Genomic DNA, 13,258 nt, shown 5'->3' with positions numbered 1-13,258 from the left:
GAAATTAAACTGCTCCTTAGACCTGTGGTATTCATTTTGAGGATGTTTGATCTTGGTACATAAGGATATGTGGTAGATAAGATGTTAGAACATTTTTAAAACTTAAGAAATTTCATAAAAACCGCCAAGTTTAGCGAAGCGTTGCAGTTTGGTAGGTTGGGATAGAAGATCTGTTTTTCTGCATACTCTTGGGAGCTCTTTTGGCACATAAAATCCATGCATGCTAATTTTGCAGCAGCCGAAGAAGGGCAAGGAACTCCCCCCCCCACTGAATGAATTATATTGTACTGAAAGGGTGCATTACAAAGACACTTTATGCACTGATATATAATGTCTTGTGTCCATGCTTTCTCCAGCAGCTCAGACAAAAGCTATCTGGATCTGAGCAATTGGTGTACGTTATATATACACAAACAGTTTGCAGAGACCCAACTGGCTTTTTTATCCATGAGCCACATTCAAAAGTAAAAAGAATCTGGGATCAACACAAGCATGAATAACGTTCCTGGGGTTATCCTAGCTTCACAGGGGGGATCGTTGTGGCAAAAGATTTTGTTACATTTTGTAATGGAGGGGTTTCCTTGTCCTTTAACTATAAAAATTCCTATGCATTTTTTTCATATTAGGGCCTGGGTTGAGCTGAGTTAAATTAGGATTTTCAAAACACAGCAGAGAGATGTACTATTGTTCCTTCTGTCCCTCAGTGATGCTGATTTTATTCATTTCTCTTAATAACCCACTGAATTTCACACCTAGCATTCCCAGCAGAGCATTTCTACATTAACATGACTTAGTCTATCTGTAACAGTAGATAATGAATCACTTTCATTCATCATTCCAGCAGAACCTGTTTGTTAAATGTGTGAAAGGAAAATAAGAAAAATAAAATAAGGGAAATTGTATAACTTTTATGTAGAGAATGGGTGCTTTATATATCCATATGCCTTATACAAATGCTAAGCAAAAGGGATTATTTGCCTATTATGCTCATATTCAGACAGAAAATCACATATTGCAGCCATTCAAGTTTAAATAGGGAAAAAGGGCACACGATTACATTGTGGATAAGATGTAAGCTCCGTAGAATACAATGGTTTTAGTTCTTACTAAACTTGTGCTGAGCTGAGGTTACACATTAGGTTTATGCACATAGTTGTGATTTTACTTATATGAAGTTTATGTAACTACACAAAGTTTGTTTATGCTTGACTATACGTTGCCTTGACAAGTGTTCTGGTCTTTGGCAGAGGAAGGGTTCAGGGTTTTCCCTTGAGAAAGGTCATTGGGCAGTGCTGTACCTTTAAGATTAGGATTCATGTCTGGAATGTTGCTTCCTCTTGTGCAGTACTAACAATAAAAGATGTAATATAGATTTTCAGAAACCATTTGCATAGAACATTTTCACATAGATCCCAGACACAAGTGACATCTAAATGACAATGTACACATTTCAACATAAACTTATTTTTAGGGATGTAGCGAACTGTTCGCCCGCGAACTAGTTCGCACGAACTTCGACCGTTCGCGTCCGCCGAATGTTCGCGAACGTTTGGGAACGTTCGCATTTTGAGTTCGCGTTCGATTCGAATACAAGTCGTTCGACCATTCGACCATTCGACCATTCGAATTCCTTCGACCGCTAAAAATCGAACGATTTCCATTCGTTCGAACGATTGTAAGCATTCGATCGAATGAAAAGCATTTGATCGAATGGCTTCGATCGTTCGATTCGAATGAAAATCCTTCGATCGAACGCTTAAAATCCTTCGATCGTTCGAATCGAACGATTTTAGCGGGTGTTCGAAGTTCGCAAACTGTCCGCGAACGTTCGCATTTTTGCCGGTGTTCGCGAACGGCGTTCGCGAACACCAAATCGGCAGTTCGCTACATCCCTACTTATTTTATATATATATTAGTTTTTTGTGAATAAGACTCTTAAAAAAAGAAATATTAAATAACGACAACTTTTAGGGGACAGATTTATCAAGGGTCGAATTTCGAAGTAATGGGAGCAATTTTGAGTTTGCATAACTTCGAACTTCGAATAAAAAAAGACCAACCGAAATGTATTTAAAAAGTGTTTTTTTTTGTGGCTGTATTCGATCGTTCGAATCGAAGTAAGATCGAATTTGATTCAATTTGATTCAACGTATTTTCAAAAAAAACCTTTAATTTTTAAAGTCTACCAATTGACTCCATATAGGTTCTAGGAGGTCCCCCCCCATAGGCCAGAACAGCAATTCGGCGGGTTTTAGATGGCAAATTGTTGAAGTCTAAGTTTTAAAGAGACAGCACACGATATTCAAATTTTTTTTTTTCAAATTTGAATCTAATTTGGACTATTCCCTAGTCAAAGTACACAAAAATAGCTTGAAATTCAAATTTTTTTACTTCGAATCTTCACTTCGACACTTCATAAATCTGCCCCTTAGTGTTCTAAGGATGCATTGTACCAGCCCCCATCCAAAACATTAGCCACATTTTAGAAGGAACATTTGTTGATAAGGTTTGCGCCAAGAAGTTTGATGAACTGATTCTTATGTGCTTGGATCATTTTGCTGTGATGTGTTTTCCAAAACAGAATCTCTTCAGTTTTCTGGAGGAAAGTGCATCATTAACAGGAAATGTGTATTTAATCATTTCTCATGATCTGAACTTTTTCTTTGCTACTCACTGTACTGTCGTATGAATCCCCCTTTCTAAGAACCTGTAATGAAAGCGTTTAGAAGTTAAGTGGGGCTGGGAGATAAGCAATAACTATTGACAATATTCCTTTTACATCACAAATAGTTACAGAGTGTTCTGGATATAAGACACTTGTTGAACGCTAGAAGAAGGGTTGTCTTGCAGTCATGCAGAGGATAATAGAAATGTATAGACTAGTAGTCAATATATTTTGACTGTTCCCAGGCACCATCAGGGCTCATCAGAATTTTCAGAATGAATTTCGTAAAGGCTGAACTAACATAGTAACATAGTTACATACAGTAGTTTATCTGTGAGTACTTTTTTACGTTTTTTACATTTTATAAGCAGAACTAGTGATGGGTGAATTTATTCGCCAGGCGTGAATTCGTGAATAAATTTGTGAAACGGGCGCGAAAATTCGCTGGCAAAATTTGCCGACTTCAAAAAAAAATGGACTAAAAAACAGACGCCGGCGCATTTTTGGCAAAAAAACGGACGCCGTTGTCAAAAACGAGGCGCTATTTTGCAAATTCTCCCATCACTAAGCAGAACTCCTCATTTGCGAAAGATTCGGCCGAATACCGAACCGAACCCTAATTTGCATATGCAAATTAGGGGTAGGAAGGGGAAAACATTATTTACTTCCTTGTTTTCTGACAGAAAGTCACGCAATTTCCAACCTTGCCGCTAATAGGCATATGCAAATTAGGATTCGGTTCGGCTGGGCAGAAGGATTCGCCCGAATCCGAATCCTGCTGAAAAAGGCTGAATCCTGAACCGAATCCTGGATTTGGTGCATCCCTACTCCTCATTAGGATGATGTATGGTGAGCAGTGAGTGACCATGTTTAGAGAGTTGTTCCCATACACAGTATTGTTGGCACTTGTTTTACATGTCCAAAGAAATGATAGCTACAACAATGTTAAAAATTAATGTATTGCTTACAGACATGGGACAAATTATAGTGGGCTAGTATATGTTGGAGACAATGAGGGGTGGGGGTTTATATGCATACTTCAAAATTTTAAATCGTTTCACATTCTCAGTTCCATGTTTTCTTGACGCCATCAAAGTCTTTTACTTGCAGTTTCCAAACGGATGTGAATTATTGAGAACTCTCAGTACCCATTTATTGCTACCTATTGTATGGACTGATGACTCGGACAATAGTATAGTATAGTATAGATATACTGTATCTATATTAGTATAGATATTCGTAAATATAGTTTATACTGTATATGTTATATATATATTTATATACAGTATGTTATATATATATACAGTATATGCACTGGGATTTGTTTGGATAAATTGAACTCGATAGACTTAACTATATAACAACTATATAACTATGAAAGGAACTCCATGAAAGCTCTATATCATTCAAAATCTGAATCACCATAGGCTTATTTACTAAAACTCAAATTAATTACATTTTTTTATGAAAACAAAGACGACCAAACTCCCTTCCATGAATTGCATTCGTTTATCAAAATTTTTCTCAAAAAACTCAGAGCAACAAAACATCATGACAAAAGTCAATTCATATTGTACGACTGACGCACTGAAAACTCGATTTCATCAAGTTTTCACAGCAAAAACACGGCTTTTTCTGATTTTTACACTAAACCCTGTATTTTCTGGATTATCCAGCACAGATCACAATGTCAAGAAACAACTTCAGGAACACATTGACTTTTACATGACCTCAACAGGTTTGAGATGGCGTATTTTCAGATTTTTAGCAATTTTTGAGGTATGATAAATCTCTAAAAATCAAACTTTTTTCCCATGAAAAATCTGAGTTTTCCCTCTAAAAACCTTGACCAGAAAAATCGAGGTTTATTAAATGGGCCCCAATGTCTACTAAAAAATCATGTAAACATTAAATAAACCCAATATGCTGGTTTTGCTTCCAATAAGGATTAATTATATCTTAGTTTGGATTAGGGATGCACCGAATCCACTATTTTAGATTCGGCCAAACCCCCGAATCCTTCCCGAAAGATTCGGCCGGATACCGAACCGAATCAGAATCCTAATTTGCATTGCAAATTAGGGGTGGGAAGGGGAAAAAAACTTCCTTGTTTTGTGTCAAAAAGTCACTCAATTTCCCTCCCCGTCTGTAATTTGCATATGCAAATTAAGAATAGGGTTCGGCCGGGCAGAAGGATTCGGCCGAATCCGAATCCTGCTGAAAAAGGCAGAATACCGAACCGAATCCTGGATTCTGTGCATCCCTAGTTTGGATCAAGAACAAGGTACTGTTTTATTATTACAGAGAAAAGGCAAATCATAACAAAAAATTAGAATAATTTTCTTAAAATGGAGTCTATAGGAGATGGCTTTCCATTGAGAGCTCTCTGGATTACAGATCTCATAAGTGTACTACTAAAATAAGTAGAATGAATTACTCCACATCTGTTCAGAGCAAATAAGAGTAAATTACATTGAAATTTCCTCTTTCCTCGTAGGTTTGAGTAACAATTTCATATTTTCCCAAGCATGTGAATCTTTTTTTTACATTTTTAAATTCCCTTTGGCTTTATTCCACCTAAAATTGTTTACCCGCTGTGGCATGAACAATTGTAACATATAACAAAATGATACAGGTATGGGATCTATTATCCAGAATGCTTGGAACCTTGGGGTTTCTTAGTAAAAGGTCTTTCTGTCATTTGGATCACCAACCTTAAACAATCATTTGTTATGATCATGGCTATCTGGAGTAGCTGCTGGTTAGTTAGGTTTTTCAATTATATTTCAAATGTATTCATTATTTATAACTCACATTCAGGTATTCATTTCAAGATGAAGAGGATATGTTTATGGTTGTGGACCTCCTACTTGGTGGGGACTTACGATATCATCTACAGCAAAATATACGATTTACTGAAGCCTCTGTAAAGCTTTACATCTGCGAACTGGCTTTAGCCCTTGACTACCTTCAGAGCAAAAGTATCATTCACAGGTGAGTGATTTGTTTGTCAAATATTACCCTTTAAAAGGGGATACTTACTAAAGTATAACTTGTAAAATACTTTAATCAGGGGTCATGCTTCGTTTGTAATACATCATGGGCATGGTAAAGGCTGAACCAATCCCAGATCTGTATACATGCTTAATAGAAATCTCTTGATAATATTTATTGTCTGGTTTAATCACAGTAGCATTTGGCAGCGGCTATCAATATTCCTCTTGATACATACAATTTCAGAAAGAATCTAAAGAAAAAGTATCCAGTTTACAATATTTTATAAAGTTTTCTGAGTAATGAATGACTGTTTTTCTATTAAAATATGATGAGAGTCCAATGATATGGTGGAATCATGTGCATATAATATAATAAGGGAACGTTAATGGTAAGCATAGTCATGGATAATGTATTAGTATCAGTGCTTGGAGTGGTTTTGTGTCCACCATTCATAGTTTGATAGCTAAACACAAAAGTCCCATTCATCAAAGTTTTATTTGTTCAGTTCATGAAATTATTTGGATATTTCCTCATCTGTCTTGCATGATTCATTCACTAGTAACCCCACAGCCGGCAGTACAGACAGAGCAATGAAATGTGAATATTTATGTGTATAATCCTGCAAAGGTTTGTGCCCTGCTTCATCCCCAAGTGCTGCCAGTGGGAAAGACTAGACAATGACGCAGAGCTAAAATATTTACTTTAATTAATTGGCAGCATTTACTTTATATAAGGGAATGTCAATACATATTGACAACACCCTGTGCATTACAAGCAATACGATGTAATATTGCAAATCAAACATTTCACTTCAGTAGATCAGTCGTGTAGGCATTCATATCACTGAGAAATAATTGCCGTTATCAAACAGAAGTGCTTATTTAAGCAGAAGAGCGTAATACTTTCAGGGTATATAATTTCCCACTCACAATGTACTTAACTCTTCAGTGTATTAATAGATAATTGTTGTGTCGCTCTCATTGACTTGATTGGCTTGTGGTAGCCATTAGGCGGCTAATTTGAGTGATTTTAATTGTTGCTCTGTAGAAAAAACTTCATGTCAGTCTCAGGCTGTGGAGATGATGGAGATTCTGTTATAATTGCATCTGCTTGATTGCTATGTTATAGCCATGTAAAACTGAATTATAAGCAAACGCATATTATTGTGTTTATTGGTTTTATAGAAAAATGCGTACCGTCTATACAGGGCATCAAGTTTATACTTTTATGGGACCGGTTATCCAAAATGCCCGGGACTTGGGGTTTTCTGGATAATGGATCTTTCCTTAATTTTATTTTGCTAATAGAAAATCATTTAAACATTAAATAAACCCAACAGGCAGGTGATTTTTCCAGTAAGGAGTAATTATATCTTAGATTGAATTAAGTACAAGGTACTGTTCTATTACTACGGAGAAAAAGAAAATAATCTTTCAAAATTTGGATAAAATTAAGTATATGGGCAATGGCTTTCCCGTAATTCACAGTTTTCTGGATACTGGGTTTCCGGATAACGGATTCCATACCTGTAACATCATGGTTTGCAGGGCTGAAGAGGGAAGTTTTGTTTACGCCGTTTGAAAATATTAAATCTACTGTTTAGGCCACCTAAGATTATGTTCACTTAAAGAGGTGGTTCACCTTTAAGTTAACTTTTATTATGTTATAGAATGGCTAATTCTAAACAACTTTTTAATTGGACTTCGTTTTCTTCTTCGTAATAGTTTTTGAATTATTTGCTTTCTTCTTCTGACTCTTTCCAGCTTACAAATGGAGGCCAGCGACCCCATCTAAAAAAGCAAATGCTCTGTATTGCTACAAATGTAACATAGTAACATTGTAAATTACTATGTTACATTTGTAGCATTACAGAGCATTTGCTTTTTTAGATGGGGTCGTTGGCCTCCATTTGTAAGATGGAAAGAGTCAGAAGAAGAAGAAGAAAGCAAATAATTCCAAGAAAAAATTTGCATTGCAATACAACTATATACAGTGTTGTACAAAGTACTCACAAGGAGGACAAGCGTTATAATACATAATCTTATAAGTATCAATCTACAAAAATTAAGAGCCATGTGATAACTCCTGTCAGGGTTGGACTGAAGCCTTGGGGGCACACGGGGGCTGCAAAATGAAGGGCCCTCCTGGCAGTCCCCAGGGGCCCCTTCAAACCTCCAGACTCTCTCTCTCCGGCGCTCGCATGCACGAATGCGCAGCAAGTCTGGACCGGCAGGGGCCCATGAGGGCCGGGGCACACTGGGTTTTTTCACGGTGTCCCTCAGGCTAACCCTGACTCCTGTTTGTGTAAATTAGCATTATTTACTACATTTCACATCCAATCATTAAAAAAATAATTTTTTACATCTATAAATAACCGTTTTCTTATATCAAATGTGTTGCGTATTATTTACCTGTACAAACTGTTGTTAACCAACTATTCAATCTTAAAAAATGAGAATAAGCACACCTCATATTGTACTGACCCTCAGTTTTCTTTTAACTAGTACAAAAAATCCCAGCAGTGGCCAATAAAAAGGAAAACCATTTTGGATTTTTAACCTTGGAAAGGAAGTTGCAGGTAAAATAATAGTGGAATTCCTAATGAATTAGATCAAAGGGAGTGTAGGACTGGCCACACCAGGGATGATTTTGGCTTAGTTGGCCAGTTTAAATATATGGACAAACAATCCCTGTTTTGTATAAAAGGGAGGGCACAGGGGCGTAACTACAGAAGAAGCAGACCCTGTGGCTGCAGGGGGTCAGGAGGTATAAGGGGCCCCATGAAGCCCTAATGAGCAATTTCAGCATATATTGGTAAGACAGGTGAACCTCTTGAGATGTTGGGGGCCCTAAAATTATTTTTCTGTTGGGCCCAGTAACATCTAATTACACCACTGGGAGGGCATTGTGTAACGCAGTTAAATGCACAAGAGTGCTCCTAGTTCTTACACGATCTAGGTTCGCTCTGACAGCTGACTACACAAAAGGAACACAAATGAGGAAGGTGTAAGAAATAGATCCATATTTTTTTATATAAAGGCGGTGCACAAAAGTTGCCTTGAAACGTGCACTGCATTAAAATGAATCCAGGTTAAAAAAAACCTGTTTGAAGAGGGACCTGAATTCTTCAGTATATACAGCATGTAAGCTCTGTCTTTGTGAAATAATGACATATTAGCATATATTACTCTCAAACAGACAATTATTCTTCAAAGTAAGGTGATTCCACCACTCTACCCTTGCGCTTCTCCGTAGAGCAAAAAGATGTCCAATTCTACCAGGGACTAATTTACGTGTCTGCAAAGCTCTGTCAGGATCATTAAATATTTTATCTCCTGTTGTGAAATGCCTGGACATATGCACTCTGATTTAACTACAAAACTGTCTCAGATGTCACTGCGTCTATTCATTTTGATTGCAATTTGTACAAATGTTTTAAATTATGAAGTTCTGGCTGGAATTACTTTTCCCAAAGTATGTCACAAGCCATTAAGTGCAAAAATAACTTGTCAGCTGAATAATTTAGTTAATAGAAAAAAATACAGATAAGGAATCTGTTTTCCAGAATGCTCGGGACCTGGGGTTTTCCGGGGAACAGATCTTTTCGTAATTTTGATTTTCATACCTTAAGTCTGAAAATCATGTAAACATTAAATAAACCCAATAGGCTGGTTTTAATGATTAGTTTGGATCAAGTACATGGTACTGTTTTATCCTTACAGAGAAAATGGGAAAAATTAATTATTTGGATAAAATAGAGTCAATGGGAGACGGCCTTTCCGTAATTTGGAGCTTTCTGGATAACGGGTTTCCGGATAACAGATCCCACACCTGTATATAAATAAATAACACAATTATCTGGTTTCTGATTTAAGAAAAACCCTTTAAAGCAAGTATTTAATGTATACCATGGATAATAGAACGTGCATGGCTATATTCAGTACATGATACATATTGCAGAGGCTGATGGAGTGTGTTCCCGTGGTTCTTTATCTCTGCTATAATGTGCAATTTACATTTATGTAAACATGCTGCCTGGATTCCTCTTGTGGCTTCGGAGAAAAGTACAGCTGTTCTGAAAGGATATTTGATTCCCCATCAGCCTAGTCACTCTTTGTGCTTGTTTCATACCCCCTGGGCAAAGACATAATTATAGACCATTAAAGATGTTCACTTGCCAAAGATATTTCATCATGTTGACTTATCTCAGGCTACAAGTTATTCTGTGAGCCTTTCTCCTGTTTGAGCCCCCCCCCCCCAATAACAGATTCTACTAAGTTGTTTTTACTTTTGTCCCATCACTCCATGAATTCTGTGCTTACTATAAAACATCCAGATTAAAAAAAAAAAGACTGAGCTGGTGAGGTGAACAAAGGTCCTATGAGTGCATCAGTAATTATATGCAGAGATGGTTGTAGGTCTTGAAATGTTTAATATAGTTCTTCTTCATTACATCTAAACTTTCAATTCTCACATAAGAAATTCCAGTTCTACCCCTTTGATATATAATACTGCCAGCCAAACCCCCAGCAGTTCTCCGCTGTGCAATCTGTGTGTAACACACACTCATCCATTATTTGTTGCCTGGGAACAGCTGTAAAACCGAGGAGGTGGTTAACTTGATCCCTTCATTACTACACTACATTTTGTATCTTGGGTAAATAACAGAATCAAAGTGAGCTTGTAAAGCCTGAGAAATTTCAGCTGCCATTATTTTTTAAGTTACGAACTTGAAGAGATTTTTTTAAAATATGTTTTACTCAGTTGCAAATGGTAATGTTGCTATTCTAAAGATGATTTCTAGGCATTTGATTAGCAGTGTGTTTTTAAATTTTTGTATTTTTTTTATATGTATAGTCTTAGAAAAGCTGGACTGGGTAAAATAATCACTGTTAGGGGTTGAGACACTAAGGAGGTTATTTAGTAAGGTTCAAGTTGTGTTTTTTTTTTTTTGGTCAAATCTCATTTTTGGATTAAAAAAAACTCGAGTTTTTCAAGATTTATTATACCCTGACCCTGGAAATAGCTTGAATCCAAAAATACACCATCTAAAACCTGTCAAGGTCATGTAGGAGTCAATGGCAGAGGTCCCTTGAACCATTTGAAGATGTTAATAGCCTTTATGATGTATGAATTTTTTACGGAGGGTTTTGCCAAAATACTTGAAAATTTGTGCGATTTAGGGCTCTTACTCACTTGCGTTCTGACCTACGCTCCCCTGCGTTCCGTTTTTTGGCGTTCAGCCGCAGGGAGCGCAGGAATAGACGCATGTCATTATTTCAAATGGGGCTGTACTCACTCAGGCGCGTGTAGGCGCCGAACGCAGGAAAAATGCAGCATGTTGCGTCTCAACCTGCGTTCAGCACCTACACGCGAATGAGTGAGTACAGCCCCATTTGAAATAATGACATGCGTCTATTCCTGCGCTCCCCTGCGGCTGAACGCCAAAAAACGGAACGCAGGGGAGCGCAGGTCAGAACGCAAGTGAGTAAGAGCCCTTTGTTTTTTTCCCATTTTTTAATTAGAGTTTTCGGGTTTTGCAACTTGAACTCGTAGAAACAAGTTCATTCGAGGTATAAAAAGTCTAACATTCGAACTTTGATATATAATCAAGTTCAGAATATATATGTATATTTTTATGTGCAATATATCTGCATATATAGATATTTGCCTATATATCTACATGTTGCTGATGTCATACTGTTTGCTGTTTAATTTTAATGAATTTGCAAAATTTCAATAGGATTGTTAAAATAAATCCAAAGTCATGTGGGCAGGGGTCTCATTTTTAGATATGAAAAGCTCACTCAGTGTATGTAGTAATTAATCTAGCTATGAAATATGTATAAAACAAAAAGAATATTTAGGCTTTCAGATCCAACCACACTGATCCTCATGGTTGAGAAGTGGTGATTTATCAACGTTCGAATTAGAATTATGTTTTCTGAAAACTCAAATGTTACCAAACATATCTGAGGCATGACAAACTACCTGACCTGTTGGTTAGCTGCGGAATTTGGAGGCAAATGAGATATTATAAAACATGCAATTGTATGGGACTATCATTTGTGTGTTGAATGTAATCTATAGGTTTGATGTATACACCCTGTAATATGTGCAGTTCTTTTTAAAAACACACTCTGCATTGCCAAACATTTGAGCTCTTCAGTAATAAGGAATACCACATTGTTATTGGTCAAATAGATAGGTCTATACCCTGCATTACCCAGAGAACCAATCAGATGTTTTCATTATTATGTGCATTTACTAACATTACACCCATCTGAAGTACAAGCAGCCATTTCTCACGGATATAGTGTGCCTTGCGTCAAACTTCCAGTAATGACACCATCAATAAATCAATAAGATAGTAATATTTTTTCCACACATGAGAAAAAAAAGATATTTGTACTTTAAAAAAAATGAAATGCTAACTGCAGGCTGATTTCTGCCCCGTCTGGCCCTAGCCTAAGCCAATGCAGACTGGGTCATAGTCATATATACTTACATTGTAGCTAATCAATCAGCCATCAATCAGCATGTAGCAATTACTGATCTAGTCTGAAAGCAAGCATCTGATTGGTTAGCGTGGGTTAATAGACCTTGAGCAAATGTTTCTACTTTAGAATTTCACTAAAGAAACTCATTCAATGTGTCCACCGAAATCAGCCGTCCTGGCTGTGAAGGTGTTACTGCTCTACAGGTTAGCATCTCATTCTCTCTGTGCCTCCCTGTGACTAGTATTTTGTTACAGCTAAGGTTCCAAAGGATCAAGTCATTAGTAGCAAAGTAGTGTAATTGGCCTATTTATACCAGCTAATGTTTTGTGAGGCTATTCAGGTGAAACAGAGCCTAGAAAGCAGATCATGTTGCTCCAGTCTGATGAGCAAACAATGTGGCCTATTCTCTTAGAGGGAATGATCGTTGTAAAATGTGAAACAAAAATATGAAATTGTTCAGTGTCTTTTCTGTTTGATAAACAATATCAACCTGTTTGCTTTTAATAGTTTTCAACAGAATGATGCATTCAATTACATCACTTGCCAATGAATTCTTTAGCTGGTATCCAAGAGGAATTGGAGCTTTTACATTTGAGCTATTTTTTAAATGTATGGAAACATGTAATGCCATTGGTTATAATTCAGTGGCTTGCTTAACTGTGCCATCAGTTTCTCAAATGAGCAGCTCTTGTGTATCTCTGAGATACACTAAATATATATTTTTTTAAATATAACCATGTGTTGTTTTCCTGAGTAGGGATGTAGCGAACAGTTCGCCTGCGAACTTGTTCGCGCGAACTTCGACCGTTCGCGTCCGCCTAATGTTCGCGAACGTTTGGGAACGTTCGCAATTTGAGTTTGCGACCATTCGACCGCTAAAATCGAACGATTTCCATTCGTTCGAACGATTTCCATTCGTTCGAACGATTAAAATCCCTCGACCGTTCGATTCGAATGAAAATCCTTCGATCGAACGATGAAAATCCTTCAAACGTTCGAATCGAACGAAAAATCCTTCGAACGTTCGAATCGAACGATTTTGCGGGTGTTCGAAGCTCGCGAACGGTTCGCGAACCGTTCGCATTTTTTGCCGGTG

The 13,258-nt window shown here is 37.1% G+C and overlaps 1 protein-coding gene across 1 annotated transcript in view; it reads left to right on the top strand.

The window, feature by feature from the left end:
* The window catches only part of stk32a.L (serine/threonine kinase 32A L homeolog), a 76,747-nt gene that overhangs the window by 34,274 nt on the left and 29,215 nt on the right, over positions 1-13,258 (top strand). Inside the window, exon 5 of the mRNA XM_018252186.2 lies at positions 5,486-5,659. Within this exon, the coding sequence (XP_018107675.1) occupies positions 5,486-5,659 (174 nt within the window). The remainder of the gene's footprint in view (positions 1-5,485; positions 5,660-13,258) is intronic.

The sequence above is a fragment of the Xenopus laevis genome, chromosome 3L, assembly GCF_017654675.1.
Source record: "Xenopus laevis strain J_2021 chromosome 3L, Xenopus_laevis_v10.1, whole genome shotgun sequence".
NCBI lineage: Eukaryota > Metazoa > Chordata > Amphibia > Anura > Pipidae > Xenopus > Xenopus laevis.
Note: the sequence above shows the minus strand (reverse complement) of the source record. Positions and strands in the feature narration are given on the sequence as shown.